This window comes from Garra rufa, chromosome 24, assembly GCF_049309525.1.
Source record: "Garra rufa chromosome 24, GarRuf1.0, whole genome shotgun sequence".
NCBI classification, from domain to species: domain Eukaryota; kingdom Metazoa; phylum Chordata; class Actinopteri; order Cypriniformes; family Cyprinidae; genus Garra; species Garra rufa.
This window is the reverse complement of record NC_133384.1, coordinates 29,377,960-29,404,363: the sequence shown is the minus strand read 5'-3', so window position 1 is coordinate 29,404,363 and position 26,404 is coordinate 29,377,960. Positions and strand designations below refer to the sequence as shown.

The 26,404-nt window shown below is 35.4% G+C and overlaps 1 protein-coding gene across 2 annotated transcripts; it reads left to right on the top strand.

The window, feature by feature from the left end:
• Positions 1 to 1,587: 1,587 nt before the first annotated feature.
• On the top strand, positions 1,588 to 24,069 carry ptbp2a (polypyrimidine tract binding protein 2a). 2 transcript variants are annotated; one of them, XM_073830457.1, is made up of 14 exons: positions 1,588 to 1,705; positions 2,725 to 2,752; positions 7,161 to 7,230; positions 9,767 to 9,951; positions 10,098 to 10,238; positions 11,201 to 11,323; positions 11,473 to 11,583; positions 11,712 to 11,910; positions 14,937 to 15,052; positions 17,572 to 17,605; positions 20,444 to 20,536; positions 21,800 to 22,016; positions 22,106 to 22,183; positions 22,260 to 24,069. In XM_073830457.1, exons 1-14 carry the CDS (start codon positions 1,698 to 1,700, stop codon positions 22,387 to 22,389), a joined length of 1,533 nt encoding a protein of 510 aa, XP_073686558.1. In that variant the 5' UTR covers positions 1,588 to 1,697; the 3' UTR covers positions 22,390 to 24,069. The 2 variants fall into 2 exon arrangements, with proteins under 2 accessions (XP_073686558.1, XP_073686557.1); XM_073830456.1 differs by having other exon boundaries at positions 11,712 to 11,922.
• Positions 24,070 to 26,404: the final 2,335 nt, after the last annotated feature.

Genomic DNA, 26,404 nt, shown 5'->3' with positions numbered 1-26,404 from the left:
CATCCATCATTTTATTCTATCATTCTATGTTCTATCCATCTATCATTTTATGATTCTATCTATCACCATTCCATTCTATCATTCTATTTGTTCCATCCATTCATCATTCTGTCTATCATTTTATTTGTTCCATCCATCCATCTGTCTGTATAGAATTTTTTATTCATATTTTATTCACATGTTTTCTTTTATGTATATATTTTCAGTTAGGTAACAAGGCAACATTTCTCATTTTTGTTCAGTTTTTCATCTAATGTTGGTATTTTATTTTTATTTCAGCTAATTAATTAAAATGATTACAGCAACTACATTTTTTTTTGCATATACTCTTCCTTATACATTCATCTACAATTTTCCCTTTTTAATCTTGAGGACAGCTATCAATGTGTTGGAAATCATTTCTCATACACTTGTTTCTGCTAAAAGGAATGTTACTTGTTTTATGGCAGCTGGGACTTGGTGTCAAGAACCGTCTGGCTGTTGTGTGCCAAGAAACGAATGATAAACGTTTGAGATTTGGTGATCAGCTGACAGTTTTCTTATTTCCCCTTTGCTCAGAGGGATCCTGGAATCTAATTCCAACATGGCAGCCTCAGAAGCAAAACTAGACCCAAGTGTTTGGGGAAATGTCATTTTTAATTAAATCCCAGGTTCTTTAAGATAAGCTGTTAGACTTTAATTTCACCTGGGGCATCAAGCATGGAGCCAAAATACCATTATGTAAGCCTGTCACAGTCAATGATATCTAACCGCCTGCTACAGCGGGTTTGACTGACTTGTTGAATGTTAATAACATTACGCACAATCACTTTAATTATGCAAGCCGGTTCATAATATTACTTAATGACATAACAACTAAAACTAAATAATAATAGTATTGACAAAAATAGGTTTGACATGAAGGTGGATCATAAATCTGTCTCATGTTTTACAATTATGTTGGTTTGTAGTCTCTGTCAGATTACTTATATCTTATATCTCTCCTCAACAGCAATGGAGGCCTCATTATGAGGTGTATTTCCTGAACAGTTCTAATGATCAGTAGTCTATCAGTTGTTAATGATACTATAATTCCATTCTATCGTTATTCCATCTGTTGTTTTATCATTTTATCCATCTATCCATCATTCTATTCTATCATTCTATTGTTCTGTTTGTTCCATCCATTGTTCATTCTATGAACACACCAGTATAATCTAAGCGGTATAGCTGAATATTACATTATGAAACAATTGTCTTTTTTGTGTTTATTTTATTTCTTAGATGGATTTTATAAGGAAATCCATCTGAAAAAAAAATAAGAATCTCCATTAAGTCTCTTGAGATTTAAAAGACTGAGCAAAAAAAAACTTTGTTCTAGGTCCTGTTACTTTTATTATATGCCTTGCTTATAATAAAAGCATACAATAAATTATCTATTTACAGTAGGCTAGGTGTGTGGTTAATATTACCAGTAACAGTTTACAAGCTTACAGTAAATGGTGTTTGAGTTTACAGTAGGTGAGTATATGTGTGTCTCTCATGTATTGTGTGTTTACAGTAGGTGTGTGTAAGTGTAAGTTTCCTCATGTCTCAGTTTCCGCCTCCATTTTGTCAGTGGTGTGTGTGTGTTTGTGTGTCTCAGCTAAACCCAGTGAGGAATAACACACACACACACAAACTCTTCAGCGGGTTTATTTTTACACAGATCACCAGAAATGGACGGGTGAGCATTAAAAGCGCTCTTCATTTATATGTACCTAAAATAATAATTTAAACGCGAACTGGAAGAGTTTATTCACACTTGCTGGAATGCTAACGCTGCTAACACGCTAGCGCTGCACGACTGTTGTTTCATAATGTTATTGTAACGGTTGTATCGTCTTGTATGAAATGCCAAAATATAAAAGCGCAAGAACTCAAACGAGTAACGTAAACGTGACAAAACGAGTCCAAAAACAAGCATGCGTTAGCAGGTTAGCCTCACTAGCTGTGTGTTTGCTCTCGTTCTGCACACAAAATTAAACAGGAGTTTAATTAAGCGAGTCTTTTAATGAGTTTGAGGTATAATTAATATATTAATGGGCTAGAATATGATTTAATTCCCCTGTGGACCTCATTTAGGTTCTAATTATGTGTTTCTTTTGTTAGCCTCACGTTAGCTTTTATATCTTGATAAAATGTATAATAAAACAACCTCTTTGTGGTTATAAAATGTGTTGAGTTGCATTTAAATGTTGATGCTAAATACAAGTTATGGTTAACCAACTAGCCTGAGTATGTGCTTAGGGCGGTGTGTCAAAACCTAGTTATCTAGACAGCATTGTAGAAATTGTAGTCTGCAAACCTAGTAACCTGGCTTCCCAAAATTGCATTTTTTGGACATCATAATGCCAAAACCTAGTGATCTGCCTAACTAGTTTTAATTTTTAAGCATCTAGGTCTTGTAACCTAGTGACCTGCATTCAGTATTTTAGCCTTGCTAGATATCTAAAACATTTTTATGAGCTTTGTAGTGAGCAGCCTACATAGACAGCATGTCTGGCCTGCTAGAGGAAGAGTGGGATAAAGTGATGAAATACTGAAATGTTCATCATCTTAATTTGTTGTGTCATTGAATAATGGAGGGGATTTGAGATTAAAGGATTTCTAGCCTTTCCTCTCGTTCTTTTTCACTAATGAATTTGCATGTAAATTCCTGGTGCTTAGTATCTGTCTGATCAAATCTCACTTTGTTTTCAACAGAATTGGTGACGTCGCTGTTGGCGTAAAGGTAAACACTTTTCAGTATCCTTTGTGCAGTATGTAGTCTGGATGATGGATGGATGGATACTAAAGTAAAGGTGGTTAATCTTGAAAGGTTTTGCTGTGCAATAGCAAAACAAAGGCAGCAAAGTACAACATGCATGAATATATTAATATAATCATAATGTGGGACTTAGTTTTTAATACAGTGTTTCCCCTACCATTATCTTAGGGGGGCAGCACCCCCCCCCCCCCCCAAGGGACCCCCGCCCCCCTTGAACGTCAAGTTTGTTTTATTTTCGATATAGCGCCAGATCCCAGATCACAATAGAAGTCATTTAAGGTTATCTTTCCTATAGAACAGGTCTATACATTGTTCTTTTATTAAACAAACTAAATTGCCTTATGTTATTTATCTTATTTACACGAAGGCATGTCATTTCTGTCTCTACATTGTCGCACGTTTACAATGTCTATGGCGTTTAAAGGTCCCATATTGTCAAAATCGAAATTTCCTGGCTTTTTTCATGATAACTGAGGTCTAGGGGCTATGTAGCTACCATATGAGTTTCAAAACAGTCAATCCACAGTAAACTGCACACAGCCTGCTTAAAGTAGCTGTTCATTTTCACGAGCCACTGTGACTTCCGTACAGATGTGACGTCCGATCTACTCAGTCACCGCCCCGAACGCCAACCACCGTCCCACCCTCCTTTTGTCAAACCCCCAGACAATATCGTGTCCATAACATTGCTAAGCAACAACAACACGAAAACAAGCCGAGAAAACCCTGTTCAGTCGGTAGATGTCGAAACTACATCATTGCACAGGCTTCCGAACAACGTGAATATAAGAGACCAGTGGCACGTCAACTTCAGCCTCTTTCACACAGCGATTGCGGTAAATACACGGATAATGTGTCCCATGATTTGTTTTCCGGAGTTGTTTGATTTGGTTCATTCACAGTTGTTTTCTGGAATCTGTGCGTGCTTTACACACAACCCATAAAGACATGTGACGTTTGGATGTGAGGTGTAATGCGACGCGTACGTTTCACTAAACTGAAACTAACCTGAACAAACTGTGCTTCAGCGCTGATAGTGAGGAGCTGGCTCTGTCTGATGGCCGCTTCATTCCACTTTGCACGTATTTTTTCGTCGTGAAGAGTCGCATGATAACGTGCATCATCACTACAACACTGCCTTCATGGTTCTGGCTTTTGTTCACACAGCACTTGTTCCCGTAATTTTCCAGAATCAGCGCGCATTGTGAAAGGGGCTTTACTAAAGCAACAGTTATGTAGCTTACTGCATTCGGTGTTTGAAAAAGAAAAAAACATTAATGATCATTCTGAAATATCCTGTTGAGTATCAGCCGAAATCCATCTCAATATATTTTTATTTTATTGGCCTGTTGTTTTCTGAGTGACGCACAGCCAGGCCAACCACAAGTAACTACGGTCATGTATGCTGTAGAAACAGCTAGGGTTGTGACGATGAGGAAATTTCCCCACCGGTTAATCGGCACGTGACAACACCGGTAATACCGGTATCACCGTGGGGGTGGGGATTTCCTCTTTTTTCTGCTTTTAAATAGCTTAAAAATGCGTGCGCATTATACTTTCACTTTCAGTTTTGCGGGAATTGGCAATTCGGCGTGAATTGTTTTAATGGATGACAACGAAACTACAAAAAAAAAAAAAAAAAAAACTTTAAACCCAAAATATTGCCAAACAGGTGCTTTTGGACACTAAATCGTCTGCCATTCTCTTTCTGTAAATTCGACTCCTCGCACAGATAATTAACACGGCCAATTCACCATCAGCAATCACACTCCGTATCCAAGCACTACAAGAGAATCCCTTTAAATAGCCAAGCAGTCTTACCTTCTTACCTTCAGGGGGCAGCCGTGGCCTAATGGTTAGAGATTCGGACTTGTAACCCAAAGGTTGCAGGTTCGAGTCTCAGGTCCGGCAGGGATTGTAGGTGGGGGGAGTGAATGTACAGCACTCTCTCCACCCTCAATACCACGACTGAGGTGAGTCCCTTGAGCAAGGCACCGATCCCCCAACTGCTCCCCGGGCGCCGCAGCAATGGCTGCCCACTGTGTGTTCACGGTGTGTGTGTGTTCACTACTGTGTGTGTGCACTTGGATGGGTTAAATGCAGAGCACAAATTCCTTGTATCGGTCACCATACTTGGCCTCACTCACCCCCTTTCCTTTCCTTTCCTTCATCATCTCTTGTTTTCAGCATCCCTCTCCCTGGCCAGGGGGAGTGCCCCGGGCTCGGCGAAACATGCTTAACTTTTACGCTGTTTATTATATGTAAGCGCGAACTCCTCACGTGATAAATGAAATATGACGCATTGTAGCTATGTTCAGTTTTTAATTATATTGCATTTTCTCGTCTTAAGTAAATTATTTAGAATGATATTTTCTATTCAATTCAAATAAATATTTAATAAAAAAACGAATACTTAAAAAAAAAAGTGGAGACGGTGTCACGGTGGAAAAGTGATGTCACCGGTGTTGCGTCTTAAAACCGGTAACACCGTCAACACTGTCTATCGTGGCAAGCCTAGAAACAGCTACTTTAAGCAGGCTGTGTGCAGTTTACTGTGGATTGACTGTTTTGAAACTTATATGGTAGTTACATTGCCCCTAGACCTCAGTTATCATGAAAAAAGCCAGGAAATTTCGATTTTGACAATATGGGACCTTTAAGTGTATTTTTGTATATGATATGACAATTGTTTTTCTCAAAAGGAAACAGTCAAATACTCATGAAGTGACTCAGAGCATTTCTAAAGATTACGTTTATATGTTCATGTGCTCATATTTTGAGGCTGTAATACAGTGAGCATCATATTTAATTAGTATTTTTGCAGTTTAATATTCACAGACACTAGTCCATAAACGTTTTGAATTAAGTATACTGACCTACCTTTGATTTACTTATCCAAAGTTTGGCAAATTCGGTGACATTCCACATTATACAGTTAATTACATTTGTATGACTGAATTCTGCGATTCTGCCCATGTTTTCCAATCTTAGGGCCCTAAAGCCCATAAACTGGCATATTAGTCTACCACCATCCTGTTTTTCTTATATAAGATATTCACCGTTTGCTTGCGAATATTGTTGGCAGTTAGCATTGTTGTTATGAAATCAGTAGGATTGTGCTGGCGTCAGACGTTGTTTACATGTTAGTCTTATGATTTATCCAGTTTTGTCCTTAATTTCTGCTGTCTTGTTGGACTTGTAAGCTATAGGGTAGAATACGTCTTTGCCAATTTCACTGTCACCTCATTCAACAATACAATATATGCTTTTTTAGTATTGCTGTCAGGAACATAATTTGTCTTCATGGGATTTAACATTCATTTTCCCTCTTTTTTTATAACTTATTTGCGTATTGCATGGCGTCAAAGCCACATGAAAAAAGACAAAGAAGCCTAGGGTGATGCAAACGTAATTTGTTTTTGAATGGACGAAGAATTGCCAAGCCATTTAAGTGCATTATTGGATATTATGTGGCTGATTCTTTGTCGTCGAAGGAAAAGTGTTGTGCGGAAATGTAGAATTGTCCCTTATATATTAGATACAGGCCTGTTACAGGTCTCCATCTCCGCTTTTCATAAAATTAGGCTGGTTGTAATTGAATGGGGGCAGTTTATGTCCAAGATAGTTAGAGAAGAACTTGTTCTTTTCCAGAGATGCCTTCTGAACACAGGCCTTTTAACTCGGTTTGTTTGCCAACAACAGAATTTTCCTCCCCGGAAAACAATGTTAGCTGTTCTTTCCGGGAAAGCAGGTGGAAAAAGAAGCATTCGATCTTATTGCTTTAAAGTCCTGCCTTTTTTTTCCCCCTCCTGTCTAATCAGTTTTGATGCTGAGGCTTGTCTGTTAAGACCTGGCCATCTCTTAATGCATTCTTCTGCTTTCGGTCTTTTCGATGTGAAACTTCACCATTCCCTTGATTGTTTGTAGTGTCGATGCCCAGAAGGCAGGAGCGGCTGTGGGTTTATTGGCGCCGTAAAAGCAGCGTCCATAAAGAACAATTCGGTGGAATTTTTGGAAGGCACGAACCTGAGATGATCCTATTAGGAAGTTTGGTTTGCGCCCGTTCGCCATTTGCCTGCCGTCCCATCCGTCACTTTTAGCTGCGCTCCTGATCGCGCCGGGGCCCTTCGGGAACGTGGGCAGCTCGGGATGAGATGACAGCGTCTGACATGTTAGACTCAACAAGATTAAAGCAACAATCTAGAAAAATAAGGCGGAAAGGCAGAAGCGTGCGGACGTGTGTTTTATGTGCCGTGATTCCTTAAGCTGTCCGCAGAGAGCTGTATTTCATTGTTTGGTTGAGGGGATTGTGAAAGGAGAACGTCTTTATTGGAGGACGGGATTTTATTTTTCTCTTTGTGTGTCTCCACAGAGAGGATCAGATGAGCTGCTGTCCGGCAGCATGTATAACAGCCCCAGTTCTGGGCTGAGCAGTATAAGCGGTAAGTTTCCCTGACTTCCTCCCCATTCAAAAATGTTCGGTTTTCTCGACCGTGAACGGCATTAAAATAATCAAATTATAACAGATGTTTCAGTGCGATATCTGATCTGAGAAGATCCTATCTGGGAAATAACCTTATACTCTTCTGTAGGTGGGCACCCACGCTTAAAACATGTGACCGGAATTGCGATTATGCACGCTCTGCATCTTATTACAGCTTCTCCTACAATAGATTTCAATATCCCGTTCAGTAGAGGAAAGACTTTACCCGATTAAGAGAAGCTTTGTTTCTTGGGTTCATTCTATTAAGGATCTCAGTTGGAAATGTAGTGTGAAATGTAATAGAAGAGAAACTTAAAGAGACACTTTCAAATAATTAAATCAGCTTCTTGTATTCTAATATTGGCATTATGATTTAGCATTTTTTTCTCTAGAAATGTATTCCCTGTATGTAGGCCATTGGTGCGAAGTCTGAGTTGGAAACATCTTGAAAGTCATTTTCCACAAATTTTGTATACTGTACAATACAAGGTATATATTTCTAGTAATTGTGCAGTTAATTAATATTCTAAGTAAGTTTTAAAATATTTATCCTCTCCCAAAATTTGTCACTACCAAAACACAGTAATATATAATTTAATAAGAAGGTTAAACTATTATCTCACAATTGCAAATCGCAATTTCTTTATTTGTGAAAAATACTGTAATAAGATTACAGAATCAGGAAGTTGCCATCTAAGGAATATGTATGCTTATTTTACAAATTTATTTTTTTATATAATTAATTTTCAAATTATTTCAGATTTCTCAAACATCAATTAAAATAAATAATAATAATTATAGATTATAATTAAAATAAAAGAGAGCCACCCTGTTCTCTAAGGCATCGGCTGTCAAAAAAAACAATATCGCATGACCACTAATATAAATACACAATTCTGAGAAAAAGGTTGCAGTTGGGAGATAAACTCGCTGTTCTGAGAAAAAAGTTGTAATTTTGAGAAAACTCTCAGTTCTGAGAAAAAAAGTCACAGTTGCGAAATATAAACTCGCAGTTCTGAGAAAAAAGTTGCAATTGCGAGATGTAAACTTGCAGTTCTAAGAGAAAAGTTGCAATTGCGAGATATAAATTCACAATTTTGAGAAAAAAGTTGCAATTGTGAGACTTAAACTTGCAGTTCTAAGAGAAAAGTTGCAATTGCGAGATATAAACTCACAATTTTGAGAAAAGTTACAATTGTGAGACAAACTTGCAGTTCCAAGAAAAAAGTTGCAATTGCGAGATATAAACTCACAGTTTTGAGAAAAAAGTTACAATTGTGAGACATAAACTTGCAGTTCTGAGAAAAAAATTGCAATTGCGAGATATAAACTCACAATTCTGAGAAAAAAGTCACAATTGCGAGATATAAACTCGCCGTTCTGAGAAAAAAGTTGTAATTTTGAGAAAACTCGCAGTTCTGAGAAAAAGTCACAATTGCGAGATATAAACTCGCAGTTCTGAGAAAAAGTCAAAATTGTGAGATATAAACTCAGAATTCTGAGAAAAGTCACAGTTGCGAAATATAAACTCGCAGTTCTGAGAAAAAGGTTGCAATTGCGAGATATAAACTCAAATTTTGAGAAAAAAGTTACAATTGTGAGACAAACTTGCAGTTCCAAGAAAAAAAGTTGCAATTGCGAGATATAAACTCACAATTTTGAGAAAAAAGTTACAATTGTTAGACATAAACTTGCAGTTCTAAGAAAGAAATTGCAATTGCGAGATATAAACTCACAATTTTGAGAAAAAAGTTACAATTGTGAGACATAAACTTGCAGTTCTAAGAAAAAAATTGCAATTGCGAGATATAAACTCACAATTCTGAGAAAAGTCGCAATTGCAAGATATAAACTCACAATTCTGAGAAAAAAGTCACAATTGCGAGATATAAACTCGCAGTTCTGAGAAAAAAGTCGCAATTGTGAGATATAAATTCACAATTCTGAGGGAAAAAACGCAATTGTGAGACATAAACTTACAATTCTGAGGGAAAAAGTCAACAGTGTGAGAATTTGCCTTACATCTACCTATTTTATGAAAGTTTTCAGAAGGAAATCAATAACAATTAAAGGTTGTTTTGGAAGAATTTCATAATTTACAAAGAAAATATAAAATAAATATATTTTTTTATCTTCACTTTTTTACAAAATTAAGATATTTTTAAAAACAACAATGAAATAAAATGCAAAAATTATTTCAATATCAATATACTGTATTTTCATAAGTTGAAATTTAGGAGTTAGGGTTCGGGACAGCCACCTCCCAATTTAAAGTACCCAATAAATGATGATTTTTATATATTGAGCTTACTGATATTTTAAATATTATTTTCGGTTTCAATGGACAATATAAGGAACTATTGTCTACAGTAAAAATCGAAGATATGAATACTTAAATGCCTTTTTAAATGTGTTTTTTAGTTGTGGTACAGCAGTTTGCCCCAGTTCAAGTAGAATGGCCCATATAATGTCCTCTTTCTATCCACTTTTGGCAGATACGACATCCAACGGCAGTGACAGCAAAAAACTTCGAGTTGAAGACAGAGTCGGCGACGCCCCACCGTCCCGCGTTCTCCACATCAGAAAGTTACCCAACGATGTCTCTGAAACAGAGATCATTGCTCTAGGACTGCCATTCGGAAAGGTCACCAATATCCTCACACTGAAAGGCAAAAACCAGGTGCGTGGGCAAGCTGAAATCTTTTCAATTTCACTTTTGTCAAGAGTTTGTGAGTCTTCAAAGAGATTTGCTATTTCTGCTCTGACTAACAGTTTTGAGTTCACTGAGTTCGTCTTGCCTCGTCACTGAAATCATCTTTGTCTTAGGCGTTTCTGGAGCTCAGCACAGAGGAAGCTGCCATGACAATGGTCAATTACTACTCAGCTGTGACGCCTCACGTCCGTAGCGTGCCGGTCTACATACAGTACTCCAATCACAAAGAACTCAAGACTGACAATTCAAACCAGGTAATTACTTAGCTTTTTCAGAAAATTGTAATATATTAACCGATGGCCAATCAGAACTTTAAAATCTGACTATGCTGATCAGATTTTGGACCAGTGAGATTTTGCTTTGTGCAGAACAGTCACATTTACTGCTATTTATAGTGTGCATGGAAACTGTTGCATGTCTTTTATATTAACACTGTTCAAAAGTTAAATTGAAAAATCTTTTCTTTCCCCAAATAAAAAAAACCTGACTCTTTGAATGGGCTAGGATATAATGTTACAAAAACTTTTTTGTTCAGATAAATGTTGATCTTTCTGTTCATCAAAGAATCCTGAAAAAAGTGTGCTCAACTGTTTTCAATATTAATAATAAAAATAATAAAAATGTTTATTAAACAGCAAATCAGCATATTATAATGCTTTCTAAAGGATCATGTGACACTGAAGACTGGAGTAGTGATGCTTAAAATTTAGCTTTGATCACAGGATTAAATATCATTTTAAAATATATTCATAGAAAGCAGTTATTTTAAATAGTAAAAATATTTCACAATATTGCTGCTTCTGCTGTATTTTGGATCAAATAAATGTAGGCTTGGTGAGCAGAAAAGACTTCTTTAAACAGCATTAAAAATCAGTTTTGTTCAAAAACGTAAATAATAAATACAAAATAGAAGTCTTCGTAAAATTATAAATCTCTTTATTGACACCTTTGACTATTTTAATGCATCCTTGCTGAATAAAAGTATTAATTTCTTAAAAAAAAAAAAATCTAACTCACCTCAGGCTCTTGAACGGTAGTGCATTTTTTGATGTTGGTCCATTGTTGTAACAAAACAAACTAATGTTGGTTGCTTTACATATAATTCAAATGATTCCTTCCCATCTAAATGGGTGATTCTTGGCCTGAATGAGCTGCTCTGAGGACCAAACCTTTCCCATTATGTATATTTAACATAGTGCTTGTAACTGATCTCCAGTCAGGTGGTACTCTCACATCAGGGTCCAACTCCAGCGATGGTGGTGGTACGCCCTCCAGCCCAGTGCTGAGGATAATCATTGATAACATGTTTTACCCCGTCACCCTGGATGTGCTGCAGCAGGTAAGGGATACCACGGTTTGGATCAAACTGTTTATATTGGTGACAAATTGATGTCCTGTTTATGCTGTGTGTGTTAATTCTGTTTTTTTGTAATGTCTTTTCCCCTCTGTTGATAGCTCCCCTCAATGCTCTGCTTTCTCTGTCAATAGATCTTCTCAAAGTTTGGCACCGTCATGAAAATCATCACATTCACCAAGAACAATCAGTTTCAGGCCCTGTTGCAGTACAACGATCCAACCAGTGCGCAGCAAGCTAAAGTGGTGGGTTTGCTCTCAGCGGAGGTTCATGTGAAAAGCACGTTTTTAGTGCACCTACGAAGACGACACATTCTTTCTTTCTGTCTCTCTCGCCTTGTTCTTTTCTCTATCTTTTTTTGCTTTTGTTCTAGGCTCTAGATGGTCAGAACATATACAACGCCTGCTGTACCCTTCGCATAGACTACTCAAAACTCGTCAACCTGAATGTAAAATACAATAACGATAAGAGCAGGGACTACACAAGGCCAGAGCTTCCTGCTGGAGATGGGCAGCCCGCTCTGGATCCTTCTGTGGTTGCCGCCTTGGGTAAAGATTCGGGTTCCCTGCTCGGTAAGATCCCAGGTACTTGACTCTTTTTTTAATTTCTATTTTTGTGTGTCATTTAGTGATTGTTGTCTTATTCACATGCCCTCATGCGCCCTTGTTGCAAACCTGTATGACCAGATTCATACTATATGTGACCATGGACCAAAAAATCAGTCATAAGGGTCCATTTTTTTGCGATTGAGATTTATACATCATCTGAAATTTGAACAAGTAAGCTTTAAGTTAGCACAATATATGGCTGAGATACAACTATTTGAAAATCAGAAATACGAGGGTGCAAAAAAATCTAAATATTAAGAAAATCACCTTTGTTGTTCAAATGAATTTCCTAGCAATGCTAATTACTAATCAAAAATTAAGTTTTGATATATTTATAGTAGGAAATGTACAAAATGTCTTCTTGATCTTTACTTAAAGGTTGTATCAGCGATTTCTAGCCTAAAACATAAAGTGTCAATTTCAGCTGACCTTTCATCACGATCCGCTCGCTGCCTGCCCCATAAATTGTCTGTGAAAAAACCGCGTCTCTCTGGTCAGCCTAGGGTCCGAGATATGCCAAAAAAACAATCGGCGCTATCAACACACCACAGATAACCAAACAGTGCTCCAACCAATCAGCGTCAGGGGTTTGGTGTTGTGGACTTTCCTACTGGTGCTGGGATGTGAGGGAGGCGGGGCGAAAATCCACAACACCAAATCCCTGACGCTGATTGGTTGGAACACTGTTTGTTTTTGTGTGGAAAGGTTGGTAGTGCCGATTGTTTTTTTCGCATATCTCGGACCCTAGGCTGACCAGAGAGACGCGGTTTTTTCACAGACAATTTATGGGGCAGGCAGCGAGCGGATCGTGATGAAAGGTCAGCTGAATTTGACACTTTATGTTTTAGGCTAGAAATCGCTGATACAACCTTTAATATCCTAATGATTTTTAGCTTTACACAATGTCTTGAAACGTGATGCTCATGGCGCGAGATGATTAAAAAAAAACGCCAAGATGTGATGCAAAAATGGAAGACATTCGTCTGTTGAGTACTTAAGGAGATACAATGCATGGTAGAGACTCGCAATTCTGATGTTTTTCTCAGAATTACATGATATAAACTCGCAATTGCAAAAAATAGTTAGAATTTTAGGGATATAAACTCGCATTTGTTAGAAATTGCGATTCTGACTTTTTTTTTCTTGCAGATGCGAGTTGGTATCTCGCAATTCTGACTTTTCCTCTCAGAATTGCATAATATAGACTAGCAGTTCTGACTTTTTTCTCAGAATTACATGGTATAAAATCGCAATTGCAAAAATTAGTCAGAATTGCGGGCAGAATTTTTTGCAAATGCGAGTTTGTATCTCACAATTCTGACTTTTCTTCTCGGCATTGCATAACACAGACTTGCAGTTCTGACTTTTAATGACTCTGACTTATAATATAAACTCACAATTGCAAAAAAAGTCAGAATTGTGGGATATAAACTCGAAATTGTGATTCTGACTTTTTTTCTTGCGAATGCAAGTTGGTATCTCACAATTCTGACTTTTCCTCTCAGAATTGCGTAATATAGATTAGCAGTTCTGATTTTTTTCTCAGAATTACATGATATAAAATCGCAATTGCAAAAAATTGTCAGAATTGCAGGATATAAACTCGCACTTGTGATAGATAGTCAGAAATTGTGATTCTGAATTTTTCTTGCAAATGCAAGTTGGTATCTCACAATTCTGACTTCCTCTCAGAATTGCATAATATAGACTAGCAGTTCTGATCTTTTTTCAGAATTACATGATATAAAATCGCAATTGCAAAAATTAATCAATTGCGGGCAGAATTTTTTGCAAATGCGAGTTTGTATCTCACAATTCTGACTTTTCTTCTCGGAATTGCATAACACAGACTTGCAATTCTGACTTTTTTTCTCAGAATTACATGATATAAAATCGCAATTGCAAAAAATTGTCAGAATTACGGGATATAAACTCGCACTTGTGATAAATAGTCAGAAATTGTGATTCTGAATTTTTCTTGCTAAGGCGAGTTGGTATCTCACAATTCTGACTTTTTCCCTCAGAAATGCATAATATAGACCAGCAGATCTGACTTTTTTTCATAATTACATAATGTAATAGTCATAACTGTGGGATATAAACTTGAAATTGTGAGAAATTGTGACTTTTCTTCTTGCAATTCTGACTTTTTTCTCAGAATTACATGATATAAACTATAAAAAATAGTCAGAATTGTGGGATATAAACTCGAAATTGTGTGAAATTGCAATTCCGACTTTTTTCCTGCAAATACAAGTTTGCATCTTGCAATTCTGACTTTTTTAGCTTTACACAATGTCTTGAAAATGTGATGCTCATTGCGTGAGATGCTTAAAAAACAGCAAAATGTGATGCACCAAAAACATTTGTCTGTTGGGTAATAAAGGAAACAGAATGTCCGTTGCCTGTCAGTTCATTTGTCAGCCAAAACCATCATTTGTTCATAAAGTGATTGATTGTGAGCGCCGCTGAATGGGGACAGTATTTTAATCAGTGTCATTGATTTAACGCGGTCTGTCTGAATGGTGTGAAAATGAAAATAGAACGCTGTGTTTATAAAAGACTGAATATAATTGGAATGTGCTCTTAAGTACTGTAAAATGTCACGTAGGCCCGTGTCTCTGAGTGCCTTGACTGACCTTTTCTCAGAGATCTACTCATAAGGCCTCTTAATTTAAAATGCAATTTGACATTTCCCCTGCCACGTAATCAAGCAGGTATTTTATTGATATTAGGCTTAAAATGATTAGGTTTTAAAACCCCACATGGTCTTAACCTGGTCCCTCTCACATCAGGATGAAGAACTAATATGTTTTACCTGTGTGTAATTCAGCTCATATTAGCTGTCGTAGCTAAAATAGATTTGAAATGATGACTGGGCCAGTTTTTTAAAACTTTTCTCTGCAGTTAAAGTTGGCCGAATGATTAACACATTAATGCATGTAATATAATTTTTAATGTAACTTTCTGTGATCCGTGTGTGATTTCAGGTGCTATGAGCCCATTGAGCGCAGCTGCTGCTGCCGCCGCTGCAGCTGGAAGAGTTGCTCTGTCCGGGCATTCAGGGGCTAGCGGAGTGCTGCTCGTTAGCAATCTAAACGAAGAGGTCAGTGTACTATTACATCTTATCCTCTCCTTCATATTTCTGTTTGTCATGTCATGTCATGCCATGTTTAAACTCAAAAATAATGAAATGTTTGTATTGAGTGCTGTAGTCTTGTTTTGCCTTGCCACTCACTCTTTACTTAACACACTTTTAATTAAATGCTCTATTCATATTTCAACTTAAAAAAAATATAAAACTTATGTTTTAAATTAAATAATGACAATTAAAAAAGAAATTTAGATTTTTTAAAAATAAAATTTGTTTTCTTCTACATTTTTAAAAAGTCTAACTATTAAAGATTTATTTTATTGCTTGTAGTTAAAATTTCGTGCAAATAATAAAAATTCTTAATAAAATTGTTGAAGGCCATTTTCACCACTGAATAAAAAAGGTAACTGAGTTTTTATCTCACATTTTTTTTCTTGGAATTGCGAGTTTACATCTTGCAATTCTGACTTTTTTTCTCAGAATTGCATAATAGAGACTCGCAATTCTGATTTCTTAGAATTACATGATAAAAACTCGCAATTGCAAAAAATAGCCGATATTGCGAATTGCGGGATATAAACTGTGAAAAATTGCGATTATGACTTTTCGTTGGTATCTCACAATTCTGACTTTTTTCTCATAAATCCAAATTTACATCTTGCAATTCTGACCTTTTTCTCAGAATTGCATGACATAAACTCGCAATTGCAAAAAAATAGTCAAAATTGCGGAATAACTTGAAATTCAGACTTTTTTTTTCTTGCAGATATGTTTGTATCTCGATATTCTGACTTTTCTTCTCAGAAGTGTCTAATACAGACTCAAGATTCAGATTTTTTCCTCAGAATTACATGATATAAATGATATAAAAAATAGTCCAAATTGTGGGATATAAACTCAAAATTGTGAGATTGCAGTTATGACTTTTTTTCCTTGCAAAAGCGAGTTGGTATCTCGCAATTCTGAATTCTCAGAATTACATGATATAAACTCGCAATTGCAAAAAATAGTGAGAATTGTGGGATATAAACTCGCAATTGCAAAAAATAGTGAGAATTGTGGGATATAAACTCGCAATTGTGAGAAACAGTCAAAGTTCAGATTCTTGCAAATAAAAGTTCATAGCTCGCAATTCTGACTTTCTTCTTAGAATTGCATAATACAGACTCGCAATTATGACTTTTTTCTCAGAATTGCGTGATTAAAAACTTAGTCCGAAAAATAGTCCGGATATTCCGACTCTTTCATGCAAATGAGAGTTTGTATGTTGCAATTTTTTTTTGCATTTCTCAGAATTGTAAGTTTATATCACGTAATTTAAAAAAAAAAAGTGTAATATGAGATACTAACTCACAAATAACTTTTTTTTATTCTAAATTCAGTGGCGGAAACCAGTTTCCATAGGTCCAAAAAAACTGTTAGAGATCCTAATTATATGCTTAATTTTCTTTTATTTCAAATTTAATTTCACATTTTGATTTTGGGGTGAAATATGACCCAGACATTTCTTTGTGAAGTTTACGTCTTTCCTAAGCCTAATTGTTTTTTAAAACAATAACAAACTTTAATTTCTTGTCTCTATCTGGTTTAACAACTTTCTGGTCGTACACCTTATAACTTTAACAGAGCAAATCATTCTCTCTCTTTGTGTAAACTGTCTAACTCTCACTCTTTGAAAGCTAATGAACCATGGACGTGGCACTACCCCTTTGCTCATCTGATAAAATCGACCAATTTTCAGTGTTCTTTAACCGTCAAGTCCTCACATATTGATGTGGGGTCAATTGTGACTTCGTCTGTCCACACCATAACTCTAAAAGGTGGTTTCATGTCTACACAAGCATGGCAATCACAAAGAACTGGGTAAAACTCTGTGAATCAAATGCTTGAAACTGTGACGCTTTCAGCTTCTCCTGGTCTTCAATTTCCTGCATGCCTCTTAAAAACTTCATAACTCTGCCGTTGTTCAGATCATTGTTATCATTATCCGATGCTCCTCTTTATTTTTATTTCAGTATGAATGTATTCTTACCCTGATACTGGGTAACTACATTTGGCACAATTATTTGCTTGTACAATGTAGAAATGCATAAAGCAGCCATTCTCTGACCAAACTCCTGCATTTCCTGTGTACTGACCTGTATTATATTTTTTTGTCCCCCCCTTCATTTATATTCTGCATTTGCTTCCCCCTTTTTTCTCCATTTTGAGTTTGTCCCTCTCTTCCATCCTGTCTTTTTCTGTCTCTCTCTCTCTCTCTCTTTCTTTCTCCCCTCATATCCTGTTTTTTTTTTTTTGTTTGTTTTTTTTTGGTCCCTTCTTCTTGCCACGCCTTGACCACACCTCGTTGTTCATGTTTTTTTTTCTTTTGCTTGAACAAAACTTCGGACCCCCCAATTAACCGCCCTGAACCATGATCCATGACCACTTCACCATTCTGCGGGAAACCACCCTCCGTTATGGATGATCTGTTCATCTCCGCTCTTCCTCGACTCTTCTCTCTGTCCGCTTGCTCCTCTCTCCTTCTAAAGATGGTTACGCCCCACAGTCTGTTTACCCTCTTCGGTATGTTCTTGTTAGCTCTACCTTTTTTTTGTTTTGTTTCTGTTATTCTTATTATTATTCATGTGCTTTATTTTTTTTACTTAAAGTCAACATGAAATGAAAATTGATCTAAGTGACTTTTATTATTACGTGTTCCTGTAGATATTGACCAATATCTTTTATGCCTAGTGCTGAGTATTATAGGATTTTACACTTTACTTAAAGCCTTTATGTATAACTAAATAAGTCAAAATGCATTATAATATTTGGAGGGTTTGTTTGCCATGGGTTTTAATGCATTATACTTTTGTATGGGTGTTATAGTGAATGGATTAGTGTAATAATGTATTATAACTGTGGTTATAATTATTCTTAAGATAATACAATGCATTATTATTATACATAAAGGTTAAGTAAAGTGTTTTATGTCATTATGTTTGCTTTTAGCTTTTTTTTGGGCAAAAAAGAATTAAACTGGTTTTATTGGCAGAAAAACATTAGTTCAATTAATCAAACTTAAATTTGACCTCTCTTCAAATCAGTTTTTGTGGCAGACAGTGGACTGTGTTTATCTGTAATTCAAGAATAAAAAGCAGATTAAGTAAATATTTGTTACAAAATATCTGATTGATATTGATTTATTTTGTTAAATTAGTTGTTTAGTAATTGTTTAAGCTGTTTTTCTAAAATTTTACAAGTAGTTAACGTAGAAACTTAAGGCTAATGCAATAAAGGTTACAATATAATGGTACTTTCATTTTTGTTAGTAGTAACAAACTTTACAGTAATTTTTTGCCTCAAAAGTGAGTGCTGGTTATTATGGAAGCCTGTTTCCGTCCGCCAATGAATAAAAAAAGAAAAGGACACTGTTACTTTTTATCCCACAATTCTGACTCTTTTTTTTTTTATTATCAGAATTGTATGATACAAATTCGCAATTCTGACTTTTTTCTCAGAATTGAGATACATATACTTACAATTGTGAGGAAAAAAAAGTCAAAATTGTCAGATACAAACCTGCAGATGTGAAAAAAAAGTACGAATTCCAAGAAACAAATGCGAGTTTGTATCATCTAATTCAACGAAAATTATTGTGAATTGTGAGCTAAAAAGTCACACTTGCAAGATACAAACTCGTAATTGTGAGAAAAGTCAGAATTTGGAGAATCATACTCACAAATGGCAGAAAAATCCAGAATTGCAAGTTTGTATCTCGCAGTTAAAAAAAAAAAATTGTGAATTGACAAACAGTTGCAATTGTGAGAAAAGTCAGAATTAGGAGATACAAAAAAGTCAGAATTGTGAGTTTGTATCACGCAATTCTGAGAAAAAAGTCAGAATTGTTAGATAAACATTTGCAGTTGTGAGGGGAAAAAGTCAGAATTGTAAGCTAAAAAGTTGCAATTGTGAGGAAAAAAGTCCGAATTTTGAGATAAAAATTTGCAATAGTGAGAAGTCGAAGTTGTTAGAAAATATTTTAATTGCAAGATACAAACTTGCAAATGTGAGAAAAAAAGTTAGAATTTTGAGAGAAAAAGTTGCAATTGCGAGGGAAAAAAGTCAGAATTTTGAGCTAAAAAGTCGCAATTGCAAGAAAAAAGTCAGAATTGTGAGATGAAAAAGTTTCAATTGTGAGAAAAAAGGCAGAATTTCGAGATACAAACTCACAAATGTAAGAAAAAAGTCAATTGCGAGATACAAACTTGCAAATGTGAGAAAAATGTCAGAATTGTGAGCTAAAAAGTCGCAGTTGCGAGAAAAAAAAGTCAGAATTGTGAGATAAAAAGTTGCAATTGTAAGGAAAAAGTCAGAATTGTGAGCTAAAAAGTTGCAATTGTGAGGAAAAAAAGTCAGAATTTCGAGATACAATTTCGTGATTGTGAGTAAAAATGTGAGAAATAAGCCAAAAAGTCGCAATTGTGAGAAAAGTCCGAATTGCGAGATACAAACTTACGAAAAAAGTCATAATTGCGAGTTTGTCACGCAGTTCCGAGAAAGAAGTCAGAATTGTAAGTTTGTATCACGCAATCCTGAGAAAAAAAGTCATCATTGTGAGCCAAAAAGTCATAATTAAAAAAAAAAAGCCAGAATTATGAGATAAATAGTCACAAATGTGAGAAAAAAAGTTAGAATTACGAGATACAAAAAGTCGCAATTGAAAGATACAGACTCACAATTCTGAGAAAAAAAGTCAGAATTGTGAGTTTATATCTCTAAATTCTGACTTTATAACTTACAACTATGAGTTTGTATCACTCAATTCTGAGAAGAAAGTCAAAAATGTGAGATGTAATATCGCAATTGTAAGAAAACAGCCAGAAAAAGTTGCAATTACCTTTCTTTATTGTTTATTCAGTGGCGGAAACAGGCTTCCATGGGTTAAAGTGTAGTCCTTTAATCAACTGCAATCCCACAATCAGACTCTGTTCTAACATAGAGCATCCATTTTTTATTAATCAATTTCAAAATGGATGTCAAATCCAAATCCAGCCCTACATATTTTTTTTCCTGTTGAATGTTCTTGGAAGAACATAACATAGAATGCCATTTCATGTTGACTTTAAACCATTACCATTAATTGGCTTTTAGAGTAAAAGTCTTTTTTATACTTTCAGCCTTTTGAAGTATTTAATTTGTTTCAGTGCATGTGATCTTTGTTTCAGTTTGCACAGTATTTATGTTCCTTCTTAGTTCATTTTGAATTTGAGGGTGTATATATATCCGAGTCTTCTGTCAGGTTGTGATTAGTTTTCTCCATTTCGATGAGTCTATCGGTCTATCTTTCCACTCTCTGAGTCTCACTCCTTACTCTTTCCTCCCTCTCTCGTTTCCTCTGGCTTCTGGCTGCTCTGTTCGCAGGAGTTTATGGGGACGTGCAGCGTGTGAAGATTCTTTTTAATAAGAAAGACAGCGCACTGATACAGATGGCCGATATGAACCAGGCTCAGCTTGGTAAGACTACATACCGAAACATTACTAACAGCACAGCCTTTATTGTCATGGCTAAGTTTCCATGCCAGTTGCAAGCGAGACTCTTTTCATTTTGAATAAATGTTACTTTTTAAGATTTGTATGTTTTTAAAGAAGTCTCTTATGCTCCTCAAAGTTGCATTTATTTGATCAAAAATACAGAAGAAAAGTAATATTATGAAAAATTGTTTCAATTTAAACAGTTTTTGTAAAATGTATTTCTGTGATACAAAGCTGAATTTTCAGCATCACTGCAGTCTTTAGTGTCACACAGTCCTTCAGAAATCATTATTATTATCAATGTTGGGAACCGTTGTGCTGCTTAATATTGAATGAAATATTTTGCAACCTGTGAGACACTTTTTCAAGACTATTTGATAAAAAAAAATTAAAAAGAACAGTTTATTCAAAATAGGATTTTTTTTCTTTCTTTTTTACAATCTAAAGTGTTTAATATCACTCTCACATATCAATTTACCACATCATTGCTGAATAAAAGTATTAATTTCTTTCAAATAAAGACAAAAATACTGACTCCAAACTTTGAAAGGTAGTGTGTTGTTACAAAAGATTTCTATTTTAAATAAATTATTTTCATTTTAACGTTTTATTTATTGAAGAATCCTGAAAAAAGTATCACAGAGACAAATATTAAGCAGCCCAACTGTTTCCAACATTGATAATGAATCACCATTAAATAATGATTTCTAAAGAATCATGTGACAAGACTGGAATAATGATGCTGAAAATTCAGCTTTGCATCACAGAAGTAAATTCTATTTTAAACTGTAATGAAATAGAAAACCACTATTTTGAATCAGAATAATATTTCAGGATATTACAGGTGTTTTTGTATTTTTAATCAGTCTTGATGAGCAAAAAAAAAAACGTACTGATCCCAAACTTTTGAATGGCAGTCTTTTGTATAATGTTACAAAAGAGTTCTATTTCAAATAAACTCTTTCTTTTCATCAAAGTATCAAAAAAAGTATCATGACTTCCACAGAAATAAATAAAAAAAGAAATCTTTCTTTTGCACCACATTAGCATATTAAAATGATTTCTGAAGGTAATACTATTCAGCTTTGCATCACAAAAAAAATAACATTTTAAAATATATTCAAATATAAAACTTGTCACAACATTACTGTTTTACTGTATTTTTGATCAAAAAATCCTTCATAAGTATAAGAGACCTCATTTCTCACAATCTCATTTCTCTTTGGTTGTTTGGATGTGCCTCAGCGATGAGCCATCTAAACGGTCAGAAGATGTATTCCAAGATCATTCGCGTTACGATGTCAAAGCACCAAACCGTTCAGTTACCGCGGGACGGTTTAGACGACCAAGGTCTGACGAAAGACTTCACAAACTCACCGCTGCATCGTTTCAAAAAACCCGGCTCCAAGAACTTCCAGAACATCTTCCCTCCTTCTGCCACGCTGCATCTGTCAAACATCCCGTAAGTAAAAAAAAAAGCTCTATTCGGCACTTGTCAATCCTTGTTTCAGTCGTCTGGGAGCTAAGTCATTTTTTTGTCATGTTTTGAAGGCAAGACATAACTGAAGAAGACCTCAGAGTCCTGTTCTCCAACTCCGGTGGCACTGTGAAAGCGTTCAAGTTTTTCCAGTAAGTCTTGTCGCCGTTCTGCTCTTGCTTTTCCCTTCATTCGCCTGACCGTTTATTTTGGCCCTTTTCTCTACAGAGATCATAAAATGGCCCTAATTCAGATGACAACCATCGAGGAAGCTATTCAATGCCTCATCGACCTCCACAATTACAACATGGGAAATAACCACCACCTAAAGGTCTCCTTCTCCAAATCAACCATCTAAAGCAACCCAAGCGGTTGCTTTTCTAGCGTTACCTGTTGACTGTTTAAACACACTGGGGACCACGATTTTGAGAGTTTCTTTTCCCAAGTTTCATTCCACGAGAAGTTGTCGAAAGGAAATATGGTGACTGTTTTCAAGGACATTTTTTACCCTGCTTCCCTCTGACACATAACCTCTTCAGTGGTGGAAAGATGTTGTGGTGTAAACCTCTTATAATACACAGAAAAGAACGTGCCTTACAAAACTTACGTGAATCTTTTCATACTTCATATTCTCAGACCCACCCAAGCAGTCCTCTGAGGGCGAGATTAGGTTTAGTTTAAACAAAAAGACTTTTCCTTTTGTGTCTGATCTGTATGTGTGAAAGCCTCTCAGACATTTTCCTTTTTCAGTTTGTTCAGTTCTTAATGTCTGTGACATGTCGATTTAAGAACTGTAAATGAACCTGTGATTCTCTAGTGATCGTCACTATGAGACCTTAGGCCCATTCTTAGCCCAAACCTCGAAGCGAAACGAAAACGAAACCTTTTTATGCTCATTTTACACCATTTAGCTTTTCTTTCATCTATGTGCGTTGTCTTTATCTTAAGTGGAAGGTTATTATGGCATACTTTTCTCTGCATGTACCAACTGGTGCATCTTTATTCCTAGTGTTGCATGGATTGGAAATCACTTTGTGTGATTTTTGGAAAGACAACAACAGTAGAAGGGACCAAAGTTTATGTGCCTATAGTCTTAATTTACTCCAAGATTGAGCATTTCAGTTCACTTTTCAGAAGAGAGGAGACTTGGAAAAAAAAAGTATTGATTGGCAATCCACACTTTGATTTATTAGAGGGACAAAAGGATCGTGAATATTTTGTTTTATTTTTGTTTTTTGTTTTTTAAACCTCTGTAGGAATGTATGATTCGGCATAGTTTTGGATGTGGCACAATTAAAAGTCTTTTTCTAACAAAAGCGGGAAGATTTGACTTGGTTGTGTGTTTTGATTTCTCTTTCTCTTTCCTGTTTTCTGCTTTTGTCTGTAGCATGCTCAAATAAACACTTGTGTAGTTCTGTATTCGCTTTTTCTCTCTGTCCTTCCTGTTTGTTCACTTTTTTAATGGTTCTGACGTTTTGTTCTCTTTCAGGGTGGGAAAAAACTTTTGGAAGTTTGAATATCAATAATTTTGGCAGACTGAAAAAAAAAAATTTGGATTTGTTTGGCAGGCAAAGTGTTAAAACTATTTCCCACCCTGTAAATCCTTTCGCTTGTGAACCATCCATCCTTCCTGGATATGAAATTGCTTTGCCTTTTAGTTGATCCTTTTAGTTGACACTTAATTCTGTATCATGTTCATGTGCTTCAGCACTTCCACTCTTAAAAACTTTGATCCTTGCAGTGAATTTCTTAGCATTTTTCTTTTAAATTAGTCTGAATTTGCTGTATTTTTTTAAATTGTAATTTTGCATGCACTTTCAAACAGTCCATGACCTTCATTTGTTTCTGAACGTTCACTAATCTGTTTGTTTTTGAATAGTTTTCATTCTCTAGACCAGAGTATTGTTTTTATAATTAAGTACTTCTGTTGTGAAACTGAGTGTTTGGACCAAGCATTGAAAAGATCTTTGTTTTCAAACGAAGATATTTTTTGTTGTCATTTGAAACATTAAAAAGTGCATGAAATCTCTGAGCCACATATGCATGTGGTTTGAAATTTTGTTTAAGGTGGTATTTTGGTCATAAGATTTTAAGTTGTTTTTGGTTATACTGAAACTGAATATATAATGTTATATATTATATTATATATGTAATATATAATATAATGTTCAGTAGTGTTCAAATTCACATATTTTCATTCCTAGCAGAATCTGCAAAATGTTAATTATTGTACCAAAATAAGAGGGATCATACAAAATGCGTGTTTTTTTTAAATTTAGTACTGACCTTAATAAGATATTTCACATAAAAGATGTTTACAAATAGTTCACAAGAGAAAATAATAGCTGAATTTGTAAAAATTACCCCGTTCTAAAGTATACACACTTGATTCTTAATACGGTGTCGATACCTGAATGATCCACCGCTTTTTTTTGTTTTGTTTTTTGTTTAGTGATAGTTGCTCATTCTTTGGTTTTTCTGCCTTGTTGTGTATTTGAATCCTTTCCAACAATGACTGTATGATTTTGAGATCTTTTGACATGGAGGACTCATATACAATTATTAAAGAACTTTCAAATACTCACTTTGATAATCAGGGTAAATGTCACTTTTGTCTTCTGGGAAACATGTATTTTCTGTAGCTTCTGAAGGGCAGTGCAAAATGAAAAAAAAAAAATGATATTTAGATATACACATCTTCATTCAGTTCAAAAGTTTTCACCCCCAGCACTTAATGCATAGTTTCTTCTTCTGGAGCATCAGTGATTGTTTGAACCTTCTGTAATAGTTGCATATGAGTCCCTCAGTTGTCCTCGGTGTGAAAAGATGAATCTCAAAATCATACATTCATTGTTGGAAAGGGCTCAAATACACAAAAATTCTGAAAAACCAAAGAATTTGTAGGAACCTAAAGGATTTTTCTGAAGAAAAGTGGATGGTTTCACTGTTCAGGACAAACAAGGGACTCTAATAATAGAATGCATTTTGTTGGATCCCTTTTATTTTGCTAAAATAATTTACATTTTGCAAATCCTGCAAGGTGTATGTAAACTTTTGACTTCAAATGTATGAGTGAACAGTTGATTTCAGATTTCAGGCAGCTTCTACATGAATATACGAGTAAAACCACAAGTAAAGTAACGCTCCATTGCTTTATGCTGTTTGTGCATCATTATGCAATCTCTGGGTGAGATGTCATAATGGACATAAGCAGAGGCATTTTTTTTTTTGGTCTCATTCCACAACAAGCCCTTTTCTATATTAGCAGTTGTATAAGAGCGTTTCTGCCATCATGCTGATGCAAACGACTGGATTTGAAAACAAACTTGCCTGCAATAAAACTTAAATGTGAACCAGGGGCGTTTCCTCAAAATACAGGATGAAATAAAATCGTAGTAAAAAAAATTAAACCACACATATTACAAAATAAATTAAGAAGTGTATAAACAAATCGTTTTTCTAAAGTAAAACTGTCCAACAGCGACACCAGCAGGTAAAGTTACATCGGGTGTCCGCGTCTGATTGGATATGACTGGTTATAGTCGGCTGTGATTGGTTCATGCGAGAAGTCCCGCCTCTTGTGTTCGTGTGCGTTCCACATTCACGAATTAGTCTGAATGAACAATATAATGGCGTTAACGGGAAGACTAATTTAAAAAAAGTTAGTGAACAACTCACACACTTAGATATAACGACTTGAAATGGCATAAAACATGATCTATGGGAGGTTTTAGCGAGTAATCAGCCTGGTGAAATTTAAAGTAAATCTCCGTGTCTGACTAATATTCACAGAGCTTCGATTACTGACTCACAAATAAAATATCTTGTTCAAATTGTTACCTGGAGTTATTATATTGGAATAAATGGGGAAAAAAAAGCTTAAAACACTAACTTAATGAGATTCATACTTTGCATTAACAGTGTAATCAATATTCTATTTATTAATTAAGCAATATGATACAGCACGGCCTCAAGTACCTTATTGCTTTTATAAAACGGTTACCACACAATAAAAATATTAAAATAAAAAATACATATTAATTTATATAAGTTGTACGTTTTCATAAAGTAAAATCATTAACTGCCTTCCGCTGTAAAAAGTAGTCCCTAACTGCTGCAGCTGTGTTTACGTTGCTAAGGGTGGTTGCTAAGGGGGTTCAATGATACACAAAACCGTTGAGTGAAGCGGTCATAGCAGTGCCGTATCATGAATACGACACAGCTGCTGACCAATCAGAATTGAGGAATGGAACTAACCGTTTTATAATGTAAAAAAAAGCTTAAAACACTAACTTAATGAGATTCATACTTTGCATTAACAGTGTAGTCAATATTCTATTTATTAATGTAAAATATAAAATAGAATTGTTAGC